This window comes from Mya arenaria, chromosome 17 (genome assembly GCF_026914265.1).
Source record: "Mya arenaria isolate MELC-2E11 chromosome 17, ASM2691426v1".
NCBI classification, from domain to species: Eukaryota; Metazoa; Mollusca; class Bivalvia; order Myida; family Myidae; genus Mya; species Mya arenaria.
In genome coordinates, this window is record NC_069138.1 from 5,706,879 (window position 1) to 5,733,143 (window position 26,265).

The 26,265-nt window shown below is 34.8% G+C and overlaps 2 protein-coding genes across 4 annotated transcripts in view; one reads left to right on the forward strand and one right to left on the reverse strand.

Annotated features, from left to right (window-relative positions):
* Positions 1-19,366, reverse strand: LOC128223166 (uridine-cytidine kinase 2-like). Its single transcript, XM_052932461.1, has 7 exons — positions 19,164-19,366; positions 18,387-18,500; positions 15,425-15,584; positions 13,159-13,255; positions 9,801-9,943; positions 8,215-8,312; positions 1-5,234 (listed from the first exon to the last, which is right to left on the reverse strand). The coding sequence occupies exons 1-7, from the start codon at positions 19,164-19,166 to the stop codon at positions 5,073-5,075; spliced, it is 777 nt and encodes a 258-aa protein (XP_052788421.1). The 5' UTR covers positions 19,167-19,366; the 3' UTR covers positions 1-5,072.
* LOC128223165 (demethylmenaquinone methyltransferase-like) overlaps positions 18,562-26,265 on the forward strand; it is a 15,888-nt gene continuing 8,184 nt past the window's right edge. Inside the window, exons 1-3 of one of the 3 annotated variants that reach the window (XM_052932458.1) lie at positions 18,562-18,772; positions 21,395-21,513; positions 24,202-24,432. In XM_052932458.1, coding sequence (XP_052788418.1) covers positions 21,397-21,513; positions 24,202-24,432 — 348 coding nt within the window. In that variant the 5' untranslated portion in view covers positions 18,562-18,772; positions 21,395-21,396. Of the gene's footprint in view, positions 18,773-18,884; positions 18,942-21,394; positions 21,514-24,201; positions 24,433-26,265 lie in introns of those variants that run through there. The other 2 variants (XM_052932460.1, XM_052932459.1) reach the window with 2 other exon arrangements.

The following is a 26,265-nucleotide window of genomic DNA, read 5'->3' on the forward strand; positions in this document are numbered from 1 at the left end:
TTCATGTCAACAATGCACATGTGTTTATTAAAATGTAATAGATACAACATACAATAACAAGACCACATACATAGAACAGTATCCCAAAGCATAATCTACCAGCTGCCAAATGAAAAAGATCTACAAAAGAGTTTCTAAGAAAATATTGCATTTGCTTCAACAAACGTTATGTTGAATTAAAGTATTTAAAACTTAGAGTGTAAAAAACATTTAAACGGGCATAAAAACTAATCCCTACGTTCTAAGAATTCAAACAGCAACGGCCATGACTAATTAATTTCATGTTTGGCATCCTGTTCAGAGGCGGAGCAAGAATTTGAAGTTCGTGGGGGCGTGACTTAGGGGCGTAACATTTTATACTTGAGCCCTCTCTCAGAACCAAAATTTATTTGGTATAATGTGTTGGCAGAGGGGTTTGGGTGTACTCCCCAATGTGTTTGAAACATTTTATTACTTTTGTTCTCCGTTATCGAACTAAAAAGTAAACTTGGATAATCTAATGGGAGGCGCGCGCCGGGTGCGCCTTTCCCCAAACTTGGATTCGCTAGTGCTCTTTCATTGTTTTGAATAAAAGAAAATACTATACATCAATATTAGGCTAAACAAAATATCTAAAGCTTAATAACTTTGAAAATATCATAAAATAAATTCAACATTTTAAGTACATTTCAAACATTGTAAGAAAATCAGGTGTTTCAAACACATCATGTGCAAAATGTAACTGGCAGTTTTACGGTTGATTATGCTTATACAACTTGGACAGCAAAAATCACTCTACCCAACATCTTTGAATGAACACCTCTGGCGTGTCATATTTGATGTGCACTCAACCATGACAGCCATATCACATGTGCTGCAAGTTTAAGATTAAAATCAATAATTTTTAAACATAATAAAACACTTTCAAACCATTTACTTGATCCAATTTAAAGATCATTGGAGTAGATCAGAAATACTATTGGTCAAGCTTTTAATTATATACATGCATGATTGGGTATCTACAATATCGTTGTATATACCTGTAGATAGAGGTATGATGTTAGATATTCCATAATTTTTCATAGGTGAAATATTCTATTTCCAATTTTTCTAACGTTGGTTTAGTTTAAAGCATTAACAGAATTTCATAAACAAAAAACAAAAATATAAACCTTGTGATGTCACTTTGGTAAATTTAACATTTTAGAAAGTCGAATTCAATGTTACAAAACAGTCACTTGATAACAGACAACCGGTTCACCTGTCCTTCAAAACAGTTTTTAAACCTTTTATAAAAACATTTATGACTAAATAAGAAAACAATTGCAATGATTCTAAAAAAATCACAAAATCAATGCGATAAACTTAAACACAATGTTATGTCTTCAACTTCAAAGAAAAATCTAATGTGTAAAATGTCAAAAAATGAATGTGTTAATTAAAACACAGAATTAATGTGTTTATGTAAAACACAAAATGAATGTGTTCAACTATAACACGAAATTGATATTGTTAAACTAAAACACAAAAGTGTTAAAGGGGCTGGACACCAGATAGTCACAAAATCGACAAATACAGTATTTCCACAAAACAAGACTCGAATTATCAATCTGAGCTAGTATGAGGCCTAAAATACATTATTTTACATGATTTAATTAATATTTTTTCTCTGTCACAGCTGAGTTTACCCGTTAAAAATAGCGTATACTGGTTTCCCAGTACAAATACATATACTAATAAAGATTTACATGGTAGACAAACCCAGTAAATTTCGCATTTGAAAAATATGCAAAAAATGGGAAAGTTACATGTGTCATAAGCAATATGATACATCAATCAATTAAATGTAAGTTTTTGACAATTTTCTTTTTTTCTTGCAATTGTATCATCTGGTGTCTAACTCCTTTAAAATTCAACAAAAAAATAACGTGTCAATTTTGAACACAAATTTGTTATGTTCAAATTAAAAGCAAAGTTTATGTGTTTAATTAAAACACAAATTATATGTTTTGAAATATTAAACCAAAACAAATTTAAATTGTTACACTAAAACACAAATTTATGTATAAGCTTAAAAAACAAAAAAATATATTTTTGAACTAAAACACAATATTTATATAGTCATTAATTCAATGAACAGAGATCAAAGGCCTATGGAAATGATATCAAATACATCCAATATCTACAATGATCACAAAATAAACATACCATAATTATAATAGGTAACTCATACAACAGAAAACAAAGGCCAAAACAAAATAGTTTGGTTAGGGTTACCTTCTTTTCAAAAACAGGTAGGGTAGGGTAGAGTAGGTAGGTTTTTATTACTTTTTGGGGGGCCCAAAATATAAGAACGTAATTTTCATCTTCTTAGAATGGTGTTAAAGTAATATTCTGACAGAAGCTTTAAAAGTTTAAAACTACATATTAAAAAACAGACTTAAAACAATCAAAAAATCATAGGTAGGGTCGGGTAACCCGAACCAAATATATTTATTTTTTAGGCCTAAGAATGAAGGTCAAGCGGTTAAAATACTTATTTACAACAAGTGATACGGACTATTTACACTGTAGGTAACAGTGGTTAAAACCAATTTCCAAAAAAAAAAGTCAAAGGTTTCACAAATAGAAGTATGACAATCGCTCCATTGTTGATGTAAAAACTTCACACAGGAATCACTCTGAATACAAATTACACACAATATGAAAGTCTTAGTTCTGTCATTTGGCTGTTTATTCTTGTTTATGCTAGTGCTATTTTCTTTCAAGGTATTTCACCCATAATAAAGCTAGTTATTGTATTGTCAAATTAGCCATCAAGATGTAAGTAAGGTATTTCACTCATAATGAAATTAGTTAATGTATGGTCAAATTATCAAACAAGATGTAAGTAAGGTATTTCACTCATAATGAAATTAGTTAATGTATGGTCAAATTAGCCATCAAGATGTAAGTAAGGTATTTCACTCATAATGAAATTAGTTAATGTATGGTCAAATTAGCCATCAAGATGTAAGAAAGGTATTTCAACCATAATGAAATTAGTTAATGTATGGTCAAATTAGCCATCAAGATGTAAGTAAGGTATTTCACTCATAATGAAATTAGTTATTGTATGGTCAAATTACCCATCAAGATGTAAGTAAGGTATTTCACTCATAATGAAATTAGTTAATGTATGGTCAAATTAGCCATCAAGATGTAAGTAAGGTCTTTCAACCATAATGAAATTAGTTAGTGTATGGTCAAATTAGCCATCAAGATGTAAGTAAGGTATTTCACTCATAATGAAATTAGTTAATGTATGGTCAAATTACCCATCAAGATGTAAGTAAGGTCTTTCAACCATAATGAAATTAGTTATTGTATGGTCAAATTAGCCATCAAGATGTAAGTAAGGTCTTTCAACCATAATGAAATTAGTTATTGTATGGTCAAATTAGCCATCAAGATGTAAGTAAGGTCTTTCAACCATAATGAAATTAGTTAATGTATGGTCAAATTACCCATCAAGATGTAAGTAAGGTCTTTCAACCATAATGAAATTAGTTATTGTATGGTCAAATTAGCCATCAAGATGTAAGTAAGGTCTTTCACCTATAATGAATTTAATTGTTATTGTATGGTCAAATCAGCCATCAAGATGTAAGTAAGGTCATTCACCTATAATAAATTTAATTGTTATTGTATGGTCAAATTAGCCATCAAGATGTAAGTAAGGTCATTCACCTATAATGAATTTAATTGTTATTGTATGGTCAAATTAGCCATCAAGATGTAAGTAAGGTATTTCACTCATAATGAAACTAGTTAATGTATGGTCAAATTAGCCATCAAGATGTAAGTAAGGTCTTTCACCTATAATGAATTTAATTGTTATTGTATGGTCAAATCAGCCATCAAGATGTAAATAAGGTCATTCACCTATAATAAATTTAATTGTTATTGTATGGTCAAATTAGCCATCAAGATGTAAGTAAGGTCATTCACCTATAATGAATTTAATTGTTATTGTATGGTCAAATTAGCCATCACGATGTAAGTAAGGTATTTCACCTATAATGATTTTAATTGTTATTGTATGGTCAAATTAGCCATCAAGATGTAAGTAAGGTATTTCACCTATAATGATTTTAATTGTTATTGTATGGTCAAATTAGCCATCAAGATGTAAGTAAGGTCATTCACCTATAATGAATTTAATTGTTATTGTATGGTCAAATTAGCCATCAAGATGTAAGTAAGGTCATTCACCTTTAATGAATTTAATTGTTATTGTATGGTCAAATTAGCCATCAAGATGTAAGTAAGGTATTTCACTCATAATGAAACTAGTTAATGTATGGTCAAATTAGCCATCAAGATGTAAGTAAGGTATTTCACCTATAATGATTTTAATTGTTATTGTATGGTCAAATTAGCCATCACGATGTAAGTAAGGTATTTCACTCAAAATGAAGTTACTTATTTTATTGTCAAATTAGCCATCAAGATGTTAAATGGAAATTTTGATGCCAACTGTGATAATGTAATAAATAATTATTGTAATTTGAAAGCTATAAAATTAAATCTCATTTCAAACATAAGAAGATTTACATATACAGAAATTCAGTCAAACGTAGATAGATAGACCATATCAAATTTCCAGAACCTCCCTACATGGGGGTTCTTTGGTTATACTCTCCATGAACAATATGTTTATGTCCATTCAAACAAGATTTATTATCAGTAGGAAAAAGATAATGAGCCTATACGTACCCCTACTGCATTATGAGGTTATTTGAAAATTGACCCCAATCAGTTCATACTAAACTTATTTTCCTACTTTTTCTTTTAATTTTAATATCACGTAATTAAGCACTCTATTAGGCATCAACATTTTAAGTTTGTTATTGTGGTAAAATACCTTAAAAGTTATTTAGCGCACTAAGCACAATGAAATCTATATCATGATTGTATACCGCAACATGTTCCATAAATTGTCCTCCTTTTTTATCTTAATGAGGTCTGCCAACGCATTTTTAAGAGTCTGAATTATGCTGTAACCGTTGGCCTATGAGTATCGCGAGATGTCAGCCTCGTTCATCCTCTGTCTAATGAGGTCTGCCGACATATGAATCTGAGTTGTGCCGTAACCTTCGGGTAGTATCACGAGATGTCGGTCTAAGAAGTTCTTGTATATGCTGAACAATCAGGTCAATGGCGACTATGTTGTCTGCTCCCCGGGGAATGATCACGTCCGCATACTTTTTTGTCTGAAATGAGAGTCCAGGTAATTAATTTCTAACAGGGCTTCTAAAAACCGGCAATTTGCCGGTCTGGACCGGTTTCTAATGAAAGTTTCTAATGTGCTATGGCTTTTTGAAGCTGCACTTTTACAGATTGACAATTTTGACAACTTTTTATTTTATTTTTGTCTTGGAATGAGGTAAAGCGCAGCTGTCTGGAAAATAGTGATATAAGACTGCTTACAAAATATCAGATCCTAGTTTATCATATTTCTGTTCACAAATTTATGACTTATGGCCAAAAGTGTAACTAATTAACCCTGATTTTTTCAATCTTTTTTGCAGACATTTGAGATCTGTTATATTGTGCGTTATCTTATATCACTGGATTGAAGGCATAAAACCAAGTTGTTTCGTTGGTATTGGTATCAGACTGTTTCGTCCAGAAAGGTATGCAACCCTAAAGGCATTGATGCAAAATCAGCTGAGTCAAATATAACTAGAGCTGTCACAGTAGTGACGAATACCCCCAAATGCCGCCTGGACACAGGAATGGCAAACCATTCCTTTGAAAAGAGGCCATAACTCCAAGGTTACTGCAAACTGCATCTTCTTTTATCATGCATGTACTGTTTTATTTAAATATGTTGAGTAATTTAGAAGTTACACTGCTGACAAGAAAAACTAGCCTTTCATGAGTTATCGTCCGGAAACCGTTTTTCTATTTTTAGTAACAGTGACCTTGACCTTGGCCCCAGCAGCCCCAATATCAAACTTGACCTGTATCTTCTGATGTTACACCTGTGTACCAAAAATTGTTCAAATCTGTCTAGCCTTTCATGAGTTATCGTCCGGAAACCGTTTTTTCTATTTTTAGTAACCGTGACCTTGACCTTGGCCCCACCAGCCCCAATATCAAACTTGACCTGTATCTTCTAATGTTACACCTGTGTACCAAAAATTGTTCAAATCTGTAAGCCTTTCATGATTTATCATCCGGAAACCGTTTTTTCTATTTTTAGTAACAGTGACCTTGACTTTGGCCCCACCAGCCCCAATATCGAACTTGACCTGTATCTTCTGATGTTACACCTGTGTACCAAAAATTGTTCAAATCTGTCAGGCCTTTCATGAGTTATCGTCCGGAAACCGTTTTTCTATTTTTAGTAACAGTGACCTTGACCTTGGCCCCACCAGCCCCAATATCGAACTTGACCTATATCTTCTGATGTTACACCTGTGTACCAAACTGTATCTTCTGATGTTACACCTGTGTACCAAAAATTGTTCAAATCTGTCTAGCCTTTCATGAGTTATTGTCCGAAAACTGTTTTTCTATTTTTAGTAACAATGACCTTGACCTTGGCCCCACCAGCCCCAATATCGAACTTGACCTGTATCTTCTGATGTTACACCTGTGTACCAAAAATTGTTCAAATCTGTCTAGCCTTTCATGAGTTATCGTCCGGAAACCGTTTTTCTATTTTTAGTAACAACTAGACAAAGCTGTATAATTTTTGCCTATTTTAACTTATTCAGGGGCCATAATTGGAGACATGATCATGTGATTCCAACCACAATCACAGGGGCAAATGTTCTCACCATGGCTAAAAGTTTGAAAAAGATTCATTCAAAAATGACGAAGGAGTAGGACGAACAAAACTAATTTTACCCAATTTAACTCATTAAGGGGCCACAACTCCACTCAGGATCATGTGACTCGCACCAAATTCATGGAGGCAAAGGTTTACATCATGGCCATTAATATTTGAAAGTTTGAAAAAGATTTGCTCAATAGCTTCAAAGAAGAATCCTGGACAAAGCTAATTTTGCCCAATTTAACTCATTAAGGGGCCACAACTCCACTCAGGATCATGCGACTCTGACCAAATCCACGGAGGCACAGGTTTACATCATGGTCATTAATATTTGAAAGTTTGAAAAAGATTTGTTCAATAACGACAAAGATGAATCCCGGACAAAAAAAAAACGGACGGACAGACGGACGGACAACCCGATTCCAGTATACCCCCCCAAACTTTGTTTTGGGGGGTATAAAAACAACACACACAAATAAACATGTCAATCTGTGAAAGTGTAGCTTTAAAAGTAATAGTTACGGCACATACTACTGAAGTTTTGAAATATTTACAAAACCACATAATTGGAGTTGTATAATTTCAATCATGAAGGTTATGGGTGAGGTAACTATTTTGAGCCATGCTGACAATGAAAACTTTCAACAGCTTAAAGGGACTAGACACCGGATTGTCCCAATATCAGCAAATACAGTATTTCCTTAAACAAAGCCTAGAATTATCAATAAGAGCTAGTATGAGCCAATAATACATAATTTTACATGATTAACATAGTATTTTATTGCTGCCTCTACTATGTAATCTAAGCTGAAAAAATTAACGAAGAAATCTTAGCTGAAGACAAACTATGTATTCCAAGCTGAAGACAAACAACTCATCATACTAATTATATCATGATTACTGCTGTTCATCACTGCTTTTTTATAAGGAAATAAGAATTTTCTAAGCAAATCTTCATCACAACCACTTTTACAGCATTGGGGGCATTAAAGAAACATCGCACAATGACATTTTACACAAGATGATCTTAAAGAACACCTTGAGGGTGTGTGGTATCTAAGGGATAAGGTGTCCATCTATCAACAAAGAGGTTGTTGGTTTGATCCCCACTAGGGGAACTTTCTCAGCCGCTCTCCAAAAGGACAACTGCATGGGCTGTATTAAATAACCAACTTAGATTTCACTGCGGTTTAAGATTTGAATCAAAGTATTTTGGAGTAAAAAAATAACCGGCTAATAGACAGAATGGAATCAATGAGGCGTGTCTAAGGATAAGAGTAATAATAACCTTCAAAACTGTTCCAGTACTAGTCTCTATGCAGGAAACAGATTCGAGCATGATACTTTAAGCTACCAGCTTTTGTCACAGTCTAAGCTTAACAAATAGGTCCAAACGTGAGAACACATACCGGTAAGCAGAACTCCTCAAATGCAGGTTTTACGAGTGTCGTGTACTGGGTTAGTATCTGGTCCAAGTCTCGTCCTCGTTCCTTCGTATCACGTAACACTAAAAAACACAAAGCACATGATCATTTTTTCAAATATGACAAACTACAGAATTATGTTTTGTGCATCTAAGGTGGATTGAACCCATGACTCTTCGCACCGCAGTCACACACTCCACCCCATTGCTAAAAATGTTTGGCCTAAAGCAACAGTATAATATCATTCAATACCCAGTTGAACAAATGTTGTAAGTGTTACCTTATATATAAGTAATTTTTAGTCAGGTACCATATCACAAAGTTTCTCAAGTGAAATCTAAATCTCAAATAATTATAAAACCTAAAAGCATGGTATGATATAAAATCTTGTATTTTTTACCTCATAAAACATGTTTTCTCATGTAACGTGATGATAAAAAATATTTTGACAATATTTCTAAGGAAACTAATTCTAGAGCAAAATTACACTTCAGTAAATGCTAAAAACATTGAGTTGTGTCCATGACTTTTTTTTGCCGAAGAATATTTAATAATTTTATCTTTGGAACCTTGACTTAAGTTTTAAATCAACATGTTCTTTGAGAGAATGTGCGTTTAAAAAGTGTTACCAAGTTTTAAAAACTTCTAATGTTATGTGGTAAAATGAGATGAGATTGAGGTTTGACTGCAGCTGAACTCATAAAACATCTTAAACCATTTCCCAACTTAAGTCATACTCTTTAAGTTAAGTATCACACTTATCTTATGATAAATCACTTTGTTATCTGAAATACTTTATTTACTCTTGTTTATTCTTAAGCAGTAAAACATAATTACAATTATATTTTCAATTATTAGCTACGTGATCTTCAATTGAAAACAAGATATTATGGTCACAATCATGTATGTAAAGTTTGGTGAGGATTGGACACATACTTTTCAAGAATTAGATTGGAAACATATATTTTTGAAGTATTTTTGGCAAAAAAGGCCCGTAACTCCTAAATGACTAAAGCGATTTCCATGACTATCGAACTTGATCAAGATATTATGGTCACAAACATGTGTTTAAAGTTTGGTGAGGATTGGACAAACAGTTTTCAAGAATTAGATCGGAAACAATCTTCGGGACGTATTTTTCAAGTCTTTTTTTGCAAATAAAGGGCCGTAACTCCTAAATGACAAAAGCGATTTCCATGGCTAAGGAACTTGATCAAGATATTATGGTCACAAACATGTGTTTAAAGTTTGGTGAGGATTGGACAAACGGTTTTCAAGAATTAGATCGGAAACAATCTTCGGGACGTACGTACGTACAGACAGACAGACGTACGTACGGACAAGGGCAACCCTATATGCCGCCACTTTGTGGGGGCATAAAAAGTCAAAATATCGTTAATATGAAATATGAAAATCTGCTATCTAATTATTTGGTCAGCAGTCTTTTATCACTGGTTTGGAGATATGTACGCAAAAATTTGCTCATTCCAAGACAAAAAAGTTGTAAAAACGGCAAATCTTTGAGAGTGCAGCTTCAAAGCATGCTACTTTGTTTTGCTGGAAACCTTTACCTCTTCTGCTCAGGCGAGTGTCTGGATCAGTGTCCACGAATAGCTTCATATGGAACATGTTCCGGAGTTCCGGGAAGTAGAATACGAGAATTCCCTCAAACAAAACCACATCTGCGGGATAAACAGCATGGTTACCACTCCTCCTGCAAAGGAAAAGAAAGATAATTCATGGATAAGATTTTCTAATGCTTTAAAGCTGCACTCTCACAGATTGAACATTATGACAAAGTTCAAACTTTTTGTTTTCAAACGAGCCAATTTTTGCAAAAAAAAGCATGGAATCAGTGATATAGGACTGTTATATTTATCTTCAAACATTATTGTTTTATTCCTTTTTCTTAAAGCATTTTAACCATAAAACATTAATTTTCAAATGGAAATATAAAAAATCTGTGACCTGATGTTTTGTCAGCAGTCGTATATCACTGGTTGTTAGATATTTATGCATAAACTGGCTCATTCCAAGATAAATAAATAAACAAAAGTCAAAACATCAAATCCGGGAGAGTGCAATATTCTGCTTTAAGAAATGCACTTGACCCTCATTTTAGCTAGTAGAACATGAGCTTTTCTTCCTTTAATACCAAATCAGCATGATATACAGCATGATTTGCAGATTCTGTAGTGAAAAATCAAGCTTGTGTTACCAGTCTTTTTTCTATCCATTTTTTGGGGAAAAAAACAGACAATCTGGGAAAATTTTCTTCGCAAAGTATGCCAAATTAAGAAAAATTATCATCGCTTTACATCTAAAACTGGGAAAAAAAAATTCAGTTTAAAGACAAAGATTGTCCGTCTCCTGGAAATGAGGAAATTATTAAAATGATAGTTTCTTTTCCCTTTCAAAAGACCCGAAAAGGCTATCAATCCTTGGGGTGTAAATATCTATTGCAGTAAAATCATGACAGTTAATATTGCATACTGATCTCTTAATGAGATGAAAAGTTTGTTTGAATTCATAACTTTTTGAAGCTTTAAACAAAACAAAAGAAATATTTGATTATTTTAATCATTTAATTTTTTTAAAGGCAGGGGAGTGCACAGCTTGGTCACCATAAGGGCAGAAGGGTGCTTCCAAAAAAGGATAGGGTGCAGCATCCGCCCATTAAACCCTCTAGCTAAAACCCTAATGATATTTATCATGTATACGCTTCTTACAAAAACATGAATGCCATGCCAAAAAACTTTCTAATATAGCAGGAATCACACAACAGGGTGAAAGTGGGGTGTGTGGGGGGAGGGAAGAGAGAGTGGGGGGCAGGGGATGGACCAGTGTACATGAGATTTGTCTGCTGTATCATGTTGTGGAAAGTTTTTTTTATTAAATTTGACTTTTAAATTTAATGCAACATTGACATTTCAAGGATCATGACTTTTTTGTGTATAGATCTATACAGATGAATTTATTTTAGAATAATATTTGGGTGACCTTAAGGCTTTGCTGCAAGAAACAGAATGAAGTAAAAGTTCATGGAATATTTATATGATAAGGGGAATTCAGGGTTTAATTTCATTCATCTAGGCTTTTAGCTAGAGATTTATGGAAGGGTACTGCACCCTGTCCCTTTTTGGTAGCACTCTTCTACCCTCAGACATAGTGTACTGAATAGGCCTTCATAGAATTAAATGCTTTAGACTGTAAATATGTATTTTTGTTTTGACTGACCCTTATAATAAGATTATAAATTTATTCAAAATTTAGATATTTGGCAGTGAAAGTCAAATATTACTTTTAACACAAGCCAAACATTTTCTGTCCAATTTATAATGTTCAAGTTCTTCATAGCTCGATACAACATGCCCTTTTAACCCTCAACACTCTGTCCCTTTTCAGTAACACACTGTTGTTCTTAAATCCTGGTTCATTATTCTTCAATTTTCTTATTTAGATGTAAGCTTTAAAAGATTTTTTGGTAAATGCCATTGGAAAGATGAAAATTTCCACAGTTTACCAAATAAATGAGATCTGTTCTATTGTGAATTATCTCATATGACTGAACTGAAGGCACTGATGCCCAAATGAGCTGATTCTGAAAAAATATAAAAAGGGCAAAACTGTCATTTTGTGACAGTGCAGCTTTAAAGGCAAATATCTCTGATATTATTTTGTTTCTATATCCATTTGTGCATGAATATCTTATTTAAATCAATTATCAGGGCGGTTCTCAAATATTTCTAACAGTGATGAGTGAATTACTGTTAAGTCAAGAAACTGTCCTTATTCCCTGAAACAACAGGGATATTTTCCTTTAGATGAAAATTTGCTAAAATTGATTGAGGTCAGTGTTTCTTTTTTGACTTAAAATGGGGAAAAAAATTCAGCCCTATTCAAAATCCCAAAAAGAATTCTTTTTTCAGAAAAAAATGGACTCAAAATTCACAATTTAATTTCTTTGTCATGTTCTCAACTCTTAACAAGTCAACTTCTACAGTTTAAATGCATTCTTTATCTCTTAAAATTCTGTATACGTGTTAAAGTGCCTTTGCTTTTTTTCCTTGTTTAAAGTGACACTCTTATTTAAAATCAACACATACACATGTATAACAAACATACATTTAAAGTAATAAACCTTAAACTTCTACTTCCCAAATAATACATTTGTGGAAAATATTAATTACTGATAACATGATAGTAATTGTGTATTTAAAAGCAGAAAGCGAAAAAATATTAAATGATCAATTGGTGAATGCTAAAAGATTTACTGTGGTCTACTATAGTCTCATAAGGTAGACATACCGTGTTTTATGCTCATTTCTTTCAAATTTAACTTGGTATCGTTCTTAAGAATCATTGTTTTGACATTTATTCATCCTTTGTGGAATATTAAAACAATATAATTATTAATTGTGGTAAATCTTATCTTGGAGTAAGAGTGCATCTTTAAAATACACTATCATTAATTCACAATTTTTGGCATTTTGTTGCTATTATCACAATTCACAAAAAGGTGCGAGAAAACATTTAAAGTATTCCTACAACATATGGAGCCAGGAAGTCAGGATTCCATCCCAAATCCCAACTTTGCAACCTCATCCACAAAATCACAGATCAACCCCTGCTACCGATCACTTTTATAATGTCTCATCTAAATGAATAACACGACATTGCTCAGAACTTTGTTAAAGTTAACAACGTCGTTCACTTGGTGACAGGTCGTTGTTAACTTTCAAATCTTTAATACTTTGAAAGTTTCATGGACACTAATGTAATATGCAGTATTTACACAAATTTTGAGACATCTGCAATGCTTGTTTTACTTAAATACATCATCACCTTTAAAAGTTAACAACGAAAAGGATGCTGTTAACAGCGTTGTTTACTTAAGCAAAATTCTGAACAATCGGCGTTAAATCTTACCTGGAGTTGGTGATGTAATCGTACTGTGGAATATCCACTGTTTTCCCACTGACCACTTTCTGCATGGTCTCCATCATGAAGTTGAAATCATATGCCTCTGAAAAAAACATTTCATTGTCACATGATAATTATTATACATATTTTAAAGGGACTAGACACCAGATGATACAATTGTAAGAAAAAAAGAAAATTGTCAAAAACTTTCATAAAATTGATATTTTAGTTTATAATGCATTGAATCCTACTTACTGATGTATAACATTGCTAACGACACATGTATCTATTGCAGTTTAAAGCTGCACTCTCACAGATTTACCATTTTTACAACCTTTTATTCTTTGTCTTGGAAAGAGAAATTTTGCGTAAATATCTGCAAACCAATGATATAAGATTGCTGACAAAAGATCAGATCGCTGACTTTTATATTTCCATATTTTCGAAAATTAATGTGTTATGGCTTAAACCGTTACTAACGGTTTAAGAAAAATGCATAAAACATCAATTTTTGAACTTAAATATAAAATCCTGCGATCTTATTTTTTGTCAGCAGTCTTATATAACTGATTTCCATGGATTTTTGCAAAAATTGGCTCGTTCCAAGACAAAAATAAAAAAGTTGTCAAAACGTTCAATCTGTGAGAGTGCTTCTTTAAGGCTGAACTTTTGTTTTCTGTTTTTGTCATGCTAAATTAACCACCAAAAAAGTAATACAATATATAATATAATACCTTATATAAATGTGTCCCTTCTTTGTGTATATAAAGTTTATCGGTCCGTATATCAATGCTTTTTAATAAAAATCCAGTTTTTATGATGTCAGTGGTCCATATCATGTTTTTGGCCAGTCCAGACCTCGCCAAAACATAATATGGACCGCTTACGTCATATAAAATGGACCGCTGACGTTATAAAACTGGTGAGTGCGGCTTGCAATTTTCACAACTTTTTTTTATTTCGCAAGTAAACATTATAAGATGTGTTCAATAAAACACATGAAAGGCGCTTTAAAATTAATAAATGGTAAAAAGTTGTTCAATATAACATAAGAAATATAACACACCACTTCGGGCCATATGACATTATAAGGACCAGGCAGTCAGCCCCGGGAAGGTGAATGGACCTCGGCGTTACCTTCGGGTGCTGACTGGCCGGTCCTTATAATGTCATATGACCCTCAGTGGTGTTATATTTCTTAAATACAATGAAAAGAACAGGGACAAGCCCAGTAGATGAAAATTCAAAAATAAACCCTATTTAGAGGCTAAGGAAACAAACATTATGAGTCTACTGTGAGTCAGATTATTCAAGCTTCAACACACATGCATTATAAGAGTTTACCAATAAACTAGAAATGTGTCCATAGGACACGGATGCCCCCACTTCGATTTTTTGTCACAGAAAATAAGCCATAATGATTATTCAGGATAATCTGAGGGCCCTAACTCCTAAATGATTAAAGCGATTTCCATGGCTATCGAACTTGATCAAGATATTATGGTCACAAACATGTGTTAAAAGTTTGGTGAGGATTGGACAAACAGTTTTCAAGAATTAGATCGGAAACAATCTTCGGGACGTATTTTTCAAGTCTTTTTTTGCAAATAAAGGGCCGTAACTCCTAAATGACAAAAGCGATTTCCATGGCTATCGAACTTGATCAAGATATTATGGTCACAATCATGTATGTAAAGTTTGGTGAGGATTGGACACATACTTTTCAAGAATTAGATTGGAAACATATATTTTTGAAGTATTTTTGGCAAAAAAGGGCCGTAACTCCTAAATGACTAAAGCGATTTCCATGACTATCGAACTTGATCAAGATATTATGGTCACAAACATGTGTTTAAAGTTTGGTGAGGATTGGACAAACGGTTTTCAAGAATTAGATCGGAAACAATCTTCGGGAATTTTTGGCAAAAAAGGGCCGTAACTCCTAAATGACTAAAGCGATTTCCATGACTATCGAACTTGATCAAGATATTATGGTCACAAACATGTGTTTAAAGTTTGGTGAGGATTGGACAAACGGTTTTCAAGAATTAGATCGGAAACAATCTTCGGGACGTACGTACGTACGTACGTACGTACGTACGTACGTACGTACGTACGGACAAGGGCAACCCTATATGCCGCCACTTTGTGGGGGCATAATGATGGGTTTCAATGAAATAAAATAAAAACCACAAGTTTTAAAACAAAGCAAACCTCAAGGTAGGTAGTTTTAAAAGAAATAAAACCATAAGCCACAAAATTAAAAACTTACCTGGATGATCAAAGTTGAATTGTCCTTTTGAAGCAAGCTCCCTCTCGCGGTCATTGAGAATTTTATAGAATGAGTCTTGGCTAATGATGACGACCTGTCTTTGTCGACTGTCAACTTCCGCCTGACCCAGCTCCTTCATAATCCTCTCACATACTGTTGACTGGGTAAAAAGTTATACATTATTTCATTAGAAAAAAAGAGCTATAAATGTTTTAAGACATTTAAAGAACACACAGCTCTCTAGACCTCAGGCCAGATCTAGAGAGCCGGCAGTTTGGCACTCTAACCTGGGATCTAGAGAGCCGGCAGTTTGGCACTCTAACCTGGGATCTAGAGAGCCGGCAGTTTGGCACTCTAACCTGGGATCTAGAGAGCCGGGCCCAGCACTGCAGCCACTGCCTAATATCAAACCTTGAGAGTGTTATGAAAATTTCTAGACAAATTATTTCTGAATATATAAACTCTAATAGCCAAAGTGGACAGATTGACTTACAAGCACATGGTACAAGTATTTAAAAAAGTGTACAAATTTCACTTTTGACATATTTGGTTCAAGTAAAAGATTCAATCTAGCGAATGATATCAGAAATTAATATGATTTTATATCATATTTAATTAAATGACCTATAACCAAACTTTTTCTTATTGGTCAAAAGGAAGCTTGGGTTGGTTAATTACACTTAAAATGAAACATCTTAAAAATTCAATATAACCAACAAATATCGTAGTTGACATTTCATTGGTATTTAACCTATCTTTTAGTGTTCACTGTTGTATTGTGTGTGGGAAAGAACCAGCTGTTAGCTCTTATCAGTTAGAGCACTGGTGGCCAAGTGCGTTTTTTCAGACATTCCCGGTTTGGCCCCACATTAAGGGCACTTTGCCTCCCAGGGTTACTTCAGGAATGACAGAAGAAAAAGGAAAGAGTGCTTTGATCAGCCTCATAGTTAATAGGGGCAGGAATGTAGTGTGTGGCCGTTACCAACAATAATGAGCGATCAGGATACCTTTTTTTATTATTTTGACATTTCTTATCTCGAGTCTGCCATAGTAAAAAAAATCGTCAAAAGACTCATGGACGGCCATTTAGGTGGACAAGTGGGCCGTATCAACCAGCGGACTGGTTTCAGTGCTCCAGCCAGGATTTGAAAAGGGCAGGGTGGAGTTTTGAAAAGGGCAAGCTACATGAGTCTTGTAGGGCAATTGGGGGAGGGTCCACCCCTGTCACAAGTTGTTGGGTTTTTTTTGTTTTTTTTGGGGGGGGGGGTCTCCCCCTATAATTTGTTTTGTTTTCATACTGTACTCAATTAAAATCATTTTCCATGATTTCCAGACTTGAACAAAATGGTGTTTTTTTTCTCAAAATTTAGAAGGGTGTATTTGAATATCAAAATTAAAATTTGTCTGTGGTAGTATGATTGTACTTGTCTGGAATCTTCTTTGGTGCAATGTCACATATTTCTCAAAAAAAACATGTAAAATAAAGAAAAAAACAAAGACAGTTAAACATTTGAAGCAATCAAATGAACAAATACACAAAAAAACAAATATGTAGGGGACGAAACTTAGTTTGGTATGATCTGGATTGGGTACGAATGTTACATTCAGCCTGGCTGTTATTTAATTGTCTTTGGTAAAATAATGTTTAATATGCTAATGTTTTAGAATAAAATGACAATAAAAATCACTGCCCTTGCTTAAAAAAATCACTTATAAAACATAGAACATTGATAAATTAACTCCGAAATTTGTTTTGACAAAATGGCGGTTTCGGCGATTTTTGATATGATCGTAGACATGATAGGTAAAAGCTACATAAAGCATCAACATATATTTGTGGGAAACAAAGAAATTGTCATCATGAATATTTTACAAGTAAGCTTTCAAAACATTTACTGAAATAGTGACCTATTTGATTGTGTTAGCGCCACCTTTGTTATGTTTAATTCGGCAGTGACCGTCTGCTTCAAATCAACAATGTTTAAATGGCGAGTCTCGTCTGTACAATATAATTAACAATTATTTTAAAAGATTTAATTGTGCTTGACAACTTTTTTCACCATCCCTTCGCATTTTCTATCGCATTTTACGAACTTTCATCATTGAATGAACAAATTCTCAATGTATATTCTGATTGGCTGACATTCAATAGGTCCGCCTCCTGCCGATGTTTCCCTATTTGGCTCTTCTTAATTATTGGATTAAAAGATGACCGATTATGAATACACAGGTCGTCTGCTCACTACACATATACACAATTACCTGTCATATGACTTGGACAAGGCACATTGGAAGATGAAAGGGCAGTGCGGCATATTTTAAGCAGTCAATGTGGGCATGGTGACACCTAGCGGGAACACTGAATTGTCATAAGTATTACGTAATTTGTCTCAATTATAACAGCGGATTAAGGGCTGCCAATCTTTTGCAATGATTTCAATAGTAAAAAGGGCACTAACAGGATAACTGGTGCTATTAGAGCATTTGTGAAAAGGGCACTACTCAAAAAAAGGGCAGGGCGGTCAGAAAAGGGGCACGGGCGCTGCGCCATTGAAAAACAGGCTAGCTGGAGCACTGGGTTTGATCAGTCTGATAGAGCACAGTGCTAGTCCTGAGAGCAATGTGAGTCCAGTGGTCATGGGTTCAACCCTACCTGTCACATTTTCCCTACTCTGAGGTTTGTTTTAGTTTTTTGCCGGCCAAATTTTGTACATACTTTTTACCACTGAATATGTGATAATATTCAATGCCCCCCTAGTCAATAATTATGTAATCATGGACATAATCAAACTATTAAGAGCTTCATTTCTCATCATATCTTTGAGAATCTGTTTTAATTTCAATGCGACCTTTGTTTTTTAAATATACTCCGAAAATATTTGTATCCGAAATGCGTCAAAACTTATTTTATACGTGGAAGTACAAAACTCACGATATAATCATAAACAACTGAAAAACAAACCTTTCCCGATGCTGTTCCACCAGCAACACCGATCACAAACGGTCGTGGGACTCTCTCCGAGCCGTTTGTTCGCAAACCTCCGTTCACTGCAGCCATTGTCTTTGGCCAGAAAGCGTGTGAAAATGAGGTCAAGGTTAGACAAGGAAACAATTGAATTTTCATTTATTGCATGAAATAATGCCTTTGATAATGATTCTAATGAAATCAAAAACTATTTATTACTATATTTATATGTTCAATACTTATTACCTCAGTAATAACAATTTAGTCCATGAATATTATTTCACGACAATCGAATATAAACCGAAAGTAGGAATTCCCTGGTCGACTAAAGTCCAAAAGGTCACAACTTTCCGAACGTTAATTGAATATAATTAAGAAAACAGGTATGTACCATTTAAGTGCTTATATTTTCTATAAATTTGGATAATGTTTATTATTTTCTTGTTATGATTTTTATGAAAAGATTAAGACTATTTCCGCTAACGACAATACGGAGTACAAAGTAATAAATTTACAAAACTAGGACCTTGCAGTGCGTTACAAATTAGACAGGTACTGTACGGTACATGTATAATTATTTACTACATGCAAAATGTTACTGATTTTTATTTAAACAGGTTCTATAGAAGTATATGTATATGTGATGAAACAAATAGTGTGTATTTACCATTCATGATATAAAATTATTAATTAACTCATGTACATAAAACCACTCATGACTAGGGATAAATATTATATACATGTATGTAAAATATGGAGAAAAATTGTACTTATCATTTAGGTAGCCGTAGATCATTTACTTCCCATCATAATAATTAAATACAATCTCTATTTAAAAAAATTAAATTCTATAAATATAATTTCCGTGTATCGTATTTATCCTTTAAAGATCGAAAATGATTTTTCAAAAATCATGCATGGCCTATATATATCTTTCCTTCTTGAAAGTGAATTTATCTAACGTTTGAATGTGAAAATGGTAGTTTGATTTGGTTTTATCATGTCCTTATATTTCTTAAAAATGATATCTGTTACGGTTTGAACATGTTCGTGCGGATTCAGTTCTTGTGTTAAACTGTTTTGTAGTAACGTGACATGGTTTTGGCAAACTAACATGGGGTTGGCAGATGTAGATGACAGCTTTTTTAACGATCCGAGGGACGGGGTGATAGTTTATGCATTGATTACTCAACATGTTCTATATGTTACATCTACAAAAGGCATGATAAGATGTATTCATGATAAAGTACTTGGCAGGGCAATACTGTTGGCAGGTGCGTAGCTGAGTGTACGCAAATACGCAGTTGCTTAATGGAATTTAAAAAAAAACGAACGGAGGGGGCGACCCCCTCCAAAAGAGGGACCCCCTCCCACACCTTCTCCAAAACATCGATCTGCGTAATCCCAAATTGGCCCTAGCTACGCGCCTGGTTGGCATGTGCATTCAATCTTGAATGGTTAAGATTCGGGGTGGCTCAGAATTAGAGTGTTCGCCTCCCGACCAAGAGGTCACGGGTTCGATCCCCGCCAGGGGACTTTCTTGTGACTTCTCATTTGGACACTCAGTACTGGTTTGGCCCAGGAAACGGACTCGAGAGAGACTCTATAAGCTCAGCTTTCGTCGCAATCGAGCTAAAATAAATTGGTATAAACCAATCTTGAATGGTTCAACGTTTGGTATTTGCCCGATCATGCCCCGCTGGTTTGCATTTATGTTCGTAACGTGATTGACACACTTTGATAACGATTTCAAAACTATGAAGGCTAAATCCAATATGAAAGAATACATTGATACGTGCGCGTACACACCGATCTACCACAGCAGATATTAAAGCGTCACAGGCTAAAAGTCTATAAGTAGCTAACATGTGAAAACATATGATGTATACATTGAAACGACTACTGCTTTAAAGGGACTCGCTTACATAGTTGACAATATATTGTTAAAAAAAACTTTTTTGAAAATAAGTTAAAATATGGTATTTTTGTCGAACCGTCGGCGGTGAGCTAGACATAGGGGTCACAGTAGCGGTTCCGGGTATGTGTGTGTCCGCCCGTGCCTCCGTCCGTCCGTCCGGACTCCACCTTATCCGGGATGTATTTTGACTATGCATTAGAGGATTATCAAAGACTAACTTGGCATGAAGGTTCACAATTATCCAGGTCTGTACCTTAAAAGTCAAGGTCAAGCTTGGCGGTCAAATGTTAAAATGATTACTGTACGTCGTCCGGGCCGCTTTTTAACCAAACACTTTAGGATTTCCTGGAAACTTGACATGAATATCCATCAAGATAAGGCTGCGCGTCGCGTACACGTCCCAGGTCTGTACCTCAAAGGTCAATGTCACGCATAAAAGAAAAGGGTTTAAATGATCCTTGTCCGGGTTGTATCCTTACCATGTATTGTATTATAGAAATTTCAAAGTATTGTCAAAAAGGTTCACTATGATAAGGTGGCGTGTCGCGCTCGAGACCCAGGTTTGTACCTCAAAGGTCAGTGTCACGCTTAGTTAGAGGACAAAGGTTGAAAAGATCCTTGACCGGGCTGCATCTTGACTATGCATTATAGGATTTAATAAAGACTCGTAATGAAGGTTCGCCATTATGTGGTTGGCTGTCGCACTCAAGACCCAGGTCTGTTTCCCAAACGTCAAGATCTCGTTTGGAGAACAATGGTTGAAATGTTCTTTGTCCGGGCTGTATCTTGATCGTGTATGATTATAGGAGGTTTATGATGATTGGGCCATGCGATAACAATCTGCTTATTGTTATGTTATTTGTGTGGCAATTACAAAGAAGAGCATTTTGCTGGTGTTTAAGACTCTTTTAATCGTCTCGACATGTCGCCATTTGCTGTCTAGTATTGTGTGCCTGCCGGTGGTTTATAGACATTTATCGGTGAAATAAAAAAAAACACTGTTGTGAATAGATGATATCTTGAGCGGAATGTTATTCCTAGACAATGAATTTGACTTAAGCATTTATGAATACACTAAATTTTGCAGAGATGAGTACCTACGAAAACTACGAAAGTGTTTCTAAGACCTATGATGACCAGCGAAAAGCAATGGGCAGTGACGTCATCGCGGGCATGATACAACTCTACTGCAAAAAGCCGCTCAGTGTAAGTTTGCCTACCTGTAAACTATGTAGCGTATCTTTGACACCCCAGATTTCACTACCGTATAAGATGTACGCGGGCAGCGATAGCCAGCGACGTCATTACGGGCATGATACAGCTCTACTGCAAAAAGCCACTCAGTGTAAGTTTGCCTATCTGTAAACTATGTAGCGTATCTTTAACAACCCAGATTTCACTACCGTATAGATGTACTCAGATAGCAATAGCCAGCGACGTCATTACGTGGATGATACAGCTCTACTGCAAAAAGCCGCTCATTGTAAGCTTTCTAATTTGATATTCAGCATTTCTTGGAACACCCCAGATTTCTGTACCGTATATATGTACTCGGAAACCAATGGGCAATGACGTCATTACGGGCATGATACAGCTCTACTGCAAAACAGTCACTCAGTGTAATCTGCCTGTTAACATTGTAGCATATTTTCAAAAATCCAGATTTGAGTTCTGTATTCATGTTCTCGGAAAGAAATGTGCAGCGATGTTATTGCTGGTATGATCCAGCAATCGGAACACCTCGGCCATCTCCGCCATACGAAGAACTTCGGATGTTTGCCTGTGTATTAGTAAATGTAGTTCGTAAAAATTAAATTGCGGCGTCTGCTTTATGTCAGACAGGCGATTTTTTTGCCTGAAAATGACAAAGCTGCAACGAGTCAGGTGAGAGTGGTCTAGTGGTATAGGCGTCCGCCTCTCACCCAATAGTCTCATGGCCTCTCAAAAAGGACACAGTACTGCCCAGAAAGCGGACCCGAGGGTGATCTTCGTAATACTCGAGGTTTACATAAATTAGTATCAACCAAAGCGTCAGGTGTATTTTGTAACTGAATTCTTTGAAATTACTACGCGATCTACATGCAACGTAGTTAAATGCATTGTAAACCGTTTATATAAATCCGAAGTTGCTTCGAAGGAAAATGGCCAAGCTGCTCCGATTGGATAATCAAGTTGAACTGCAAACATTCGCTTTAATAGTGTCAGCATGACTATAGTTAGCATACAGTATAAAAGATGTAACTCCTTCACCACCCTCACCCCCACCGATTTGAGTTCTGAATACTTGTTCTTGGTAAATGATGTTTTTTGCGGGGATGATTAAGCTCCACTGCAAAAAGCAGCTTAGTGTAAGTTTGCCTACATAAAAGTTAACATGTCTTTATTGATGGGATAACAACCCCCACCATGTATTCGGAAAGTATTATTAAACTAAATTTACCCTCCCTCACTCGTTCAATCCCAAATACTCATTTCCCTTAAAGCTGCACTCTCACAGATTGAACGTTTTTTGTTTTATTTTTGTCTTGGAATGAGCCAATTTTTGCGAAAATGCATGTTAACTAGTCATATAAGATTGCTGGCAAAATATACGATTGCAGATTTTTATATTTTAGATTAAGCGAGTATATAAAACTTACTGCACGTGCTTTTAAAAAATAAACACGAGCGCGTTATTATAAAAGTACTTTGTTTAAAGCTGCACCCTCACAGATTGGCCATTTTAACAACGTTTTTATTTTTGTCTTGGAAGGAGCAAATTTTTGCGTAAATATCTGCAAACCAATGCTATAAGATTGCTGACAAAAAAATCAAATCATAGATTTTAATATTTCCGTTCGAAATCAATGTTTTATGGCTTAAACCGTTACTCTTGGTTTAAGAAAAATGCATAAAACATCAATTTTTGAACTTATATATAAAAATCTGCGATCTGATTTTTTGTCAGCAGTCTTATATCACTGGTTTCCATGGATTTTCGCAAAAATTTGCTCGTTCCAAGACAAAATATAGAAAAAAATGTCAAAACATTCAATCCGTGAGAGTGCAGCTTTACATTATCAGTACGCTATTTTTTCTACGGAAAGAGCTCTCAAACTCTCAGCAGGGTACAAATAGAAGTCACACGGTTAAGTAATTGACCCGATAAATATTATCAGAAGGAATGATATGACATGGCGTACGACTACAGATATTTTACTATGTGTTTCAAATAGCCACTAACCTGGATGTTCATTTTTAAACAGTCCCAATTGAAAAACGAGTAACTGGCTGCTGCAGAACTATCGAAGACACACAATTTAATCTCAAAAAAACATATGGTTGACCAATGCATTTTCTCACAAAATTGAGTAGTAATACATGACCCTGAGGTCAAGACGAACTAAGGCTACTAACAATCAATTTACATAGTTCGACAGGCAATGATATTTCCAATTTTTACTCTGGAACCTATCTTTTTTTTGCGATACAGTGTCATTTTATTTATGCAAAAGGACCACCCGTTTTTTGTCTTTCATTCAAATTCGGGTGTGGGGGATGTATAGGCGGGGTGCGCGCGGGTTTACATTTTTTAGATGACTGTTTCACCGTTGACTATGTGGTCATGCCCGTTCTTTTTGCATTAGGGCCCATAAACATGTGCTTATAGACGAACCACGAATACCATAGTAACAATACTCATTTTTACATGTGAATGTTGACGTCGACATCGGCTGGTATGAATTAACGCCGTTCCCGGATGGTACCGGACCTATACGCAAATACATACCCCAGTTCAATATTTTTATTTAAATCAATAAAATTAAGGGAGGGCGAAAAAAAGAGGGGATTGGCGGGAATGAAAATCTAGCGATTTATTTATGGTCGCCTTACGCCTAACTGTACCTTTTGCAGGAATTGCACGTGCTAGATGCCGGTTGTGGAACGGGTAACTACGCTCGTGATCTGCTTGACCACGGATGTGGTCACGTGACTTTGCTTGACGCATCACCGGGCATGCTCGAAAAAGCAAGAGCGAAGGTAGCCGACTACATCGAGTCCGGGAGGGTTAAAGATATAGTTGAGGCAAAGCTACCAAAGATCCCATTCCCGGATGGAACATTCGACGCTGTCATGTTTAATTTGGTAGGTGTTTTTTTATAGAAATTAATTCTTTGTGTGTGAGTTTTATTTTTATTTAATTTTAATGCAATAATATGTTTATCTCATTGACCATCAGGGGCCTAGTTTAAGGAAGGTTTGGCATGATAAACCCCTGCTATGCATCCCTTGTTATTTGCACCGGTGTCACAGTAGGGGCTAATTTCCTGTGTATTTGTTTATTGGCTCAGGGCAATTAAGGGTTGACACTATTAGAGTAGATAATCTCAAAGTCTCACTAATTCATATAAACAATATGCATAACTAATGTATTTATCACTCACATCGATTTAAATTACTTAATTATTTTCATACAAAAATGAGCGGGAGGTTTTTTTTTGTCCGTGGGGGGGGGGGAGAATTTGTCCGCCTCCCGATTAAGATCGATACTCAGAAGTTGTGTACTATACACGGATTAGGGGTGGGGTCACTTATAGATGGCTTAAACTAGGCATTCAATGACTGATACAAAAAGCCTGTGCTTTGAGTACAGTTACAAAATAGGAGCCTTTATAAATGCTTTTTTCTTCCTCAATGAGTATTAATCTGTACACAAAGCGTACGCTTAATTTAATTTGATCATTAAACATAATATTGCATTAAAATAAAAGAAAATGATTTGCATTAACTTATATTTTGCAATATATAGATACAATATTGTAGATTTTAGCCCGATGTAATTGAATATCGCCCGTCTGTTTTTCGAAGAAAACAGTAGAGGTATAGTGATATACTTCTTGTCGACTTCGGCTTTAGCGTCTGGCCAAAAAAATCCTTTTGCATGGCTCAAAAACCGTTCGAGATATTCATATGAAACATGGTACATATGTTGCCAGTGATAATACATACATGTACAAAAATGCCCTGAACTCTGACTTTATTAATGCTTATTCATGCCCCTTTTAGAGTTCATTGTTATAGATATCTGTATTGAAAAAAATTCTATACATATACACACGTAATTGTATTGAATGCAGTTAAATTCTATACAATCATATTGTATATACGTGAATACGGTTAATTTCTATACAAGTATAGTATATGTATTGAAAAGTATTAACTCTTTCTAATAATGTACTGAATGCAGTTAATTACCATCGACAATGTAAAGAACGTAGCTCATTTCCGTACACATTGTAAAGAATGTAGCTCATTTCCATACACATTGTAAAGAATGCAGCTCATTTCCATACACATTTTAAAGAATGCAGCTAATTTCCATACACATTTTAAAGAATGCAGCTCATTTCCATACACATTGTAAAGAATGTAGCTCATTTCCATACACATTGTAAAAAATGTAGCTCATTTCCATACACATTGTAAAGAATGCAGCTCATTTCCATAAACATTGTTAAAAATACAGCTCATTTTCATACATATTGTAATGAAGGCAGCTTAGTTCTATACACATTTCGTTCGTTCGTTTGTATAATGAATGCAATTAATAACTGTATGTATTGTATTGAATTATATACATGTTGTTCACTGTAGTTATTGAACAGTATGTTATAATTAATGTCATCGTTACCTGTCAAGCGTTACTCTTGGACCTTGGATTTTTAAGAAGAAAGAAACCCATCTCCCTGTTAATACATCAAAAATGTATATTTTTATCATGTTTTAGAACAATAGCTCGTCGGTGCCAAAGTCAAACGCTCGTCTATTTTCTTGTCGAAAAGGGGGTATAACTGGACAGTTATGAAAGTCATAATTATGGACCTTGTTTTAAATGCGTATATTGTTTCTAGCAACATGTGTGCCAAGTTTCATTTGAAAACCTTAAATGTCTTTAATTTGTTTTCAATGCATATTGTT

What these genes read in the sequence shown, in the direction of transcription:
- LOC128223166 (XM_052932461.1), bottom strand. An exon ending in ATTCAACTTTGATCATCCAG is followed by an intron (nt 13,256 to 15,424) that starts GTAAGTTTTTAA and finishes TGTTTTTTTCAG; the next exon opens with AGGCATATGATTTCAACTTC. An exon ending in CACTCGCCTGAGCAGAAGAG is followed by an intron (nt 8,313 to 9,800) that starts GTAAAGGTTTCC and finishes TGTGTTTTTTAG; the next exon opens with TGTTACGTGATACGAAGGAA.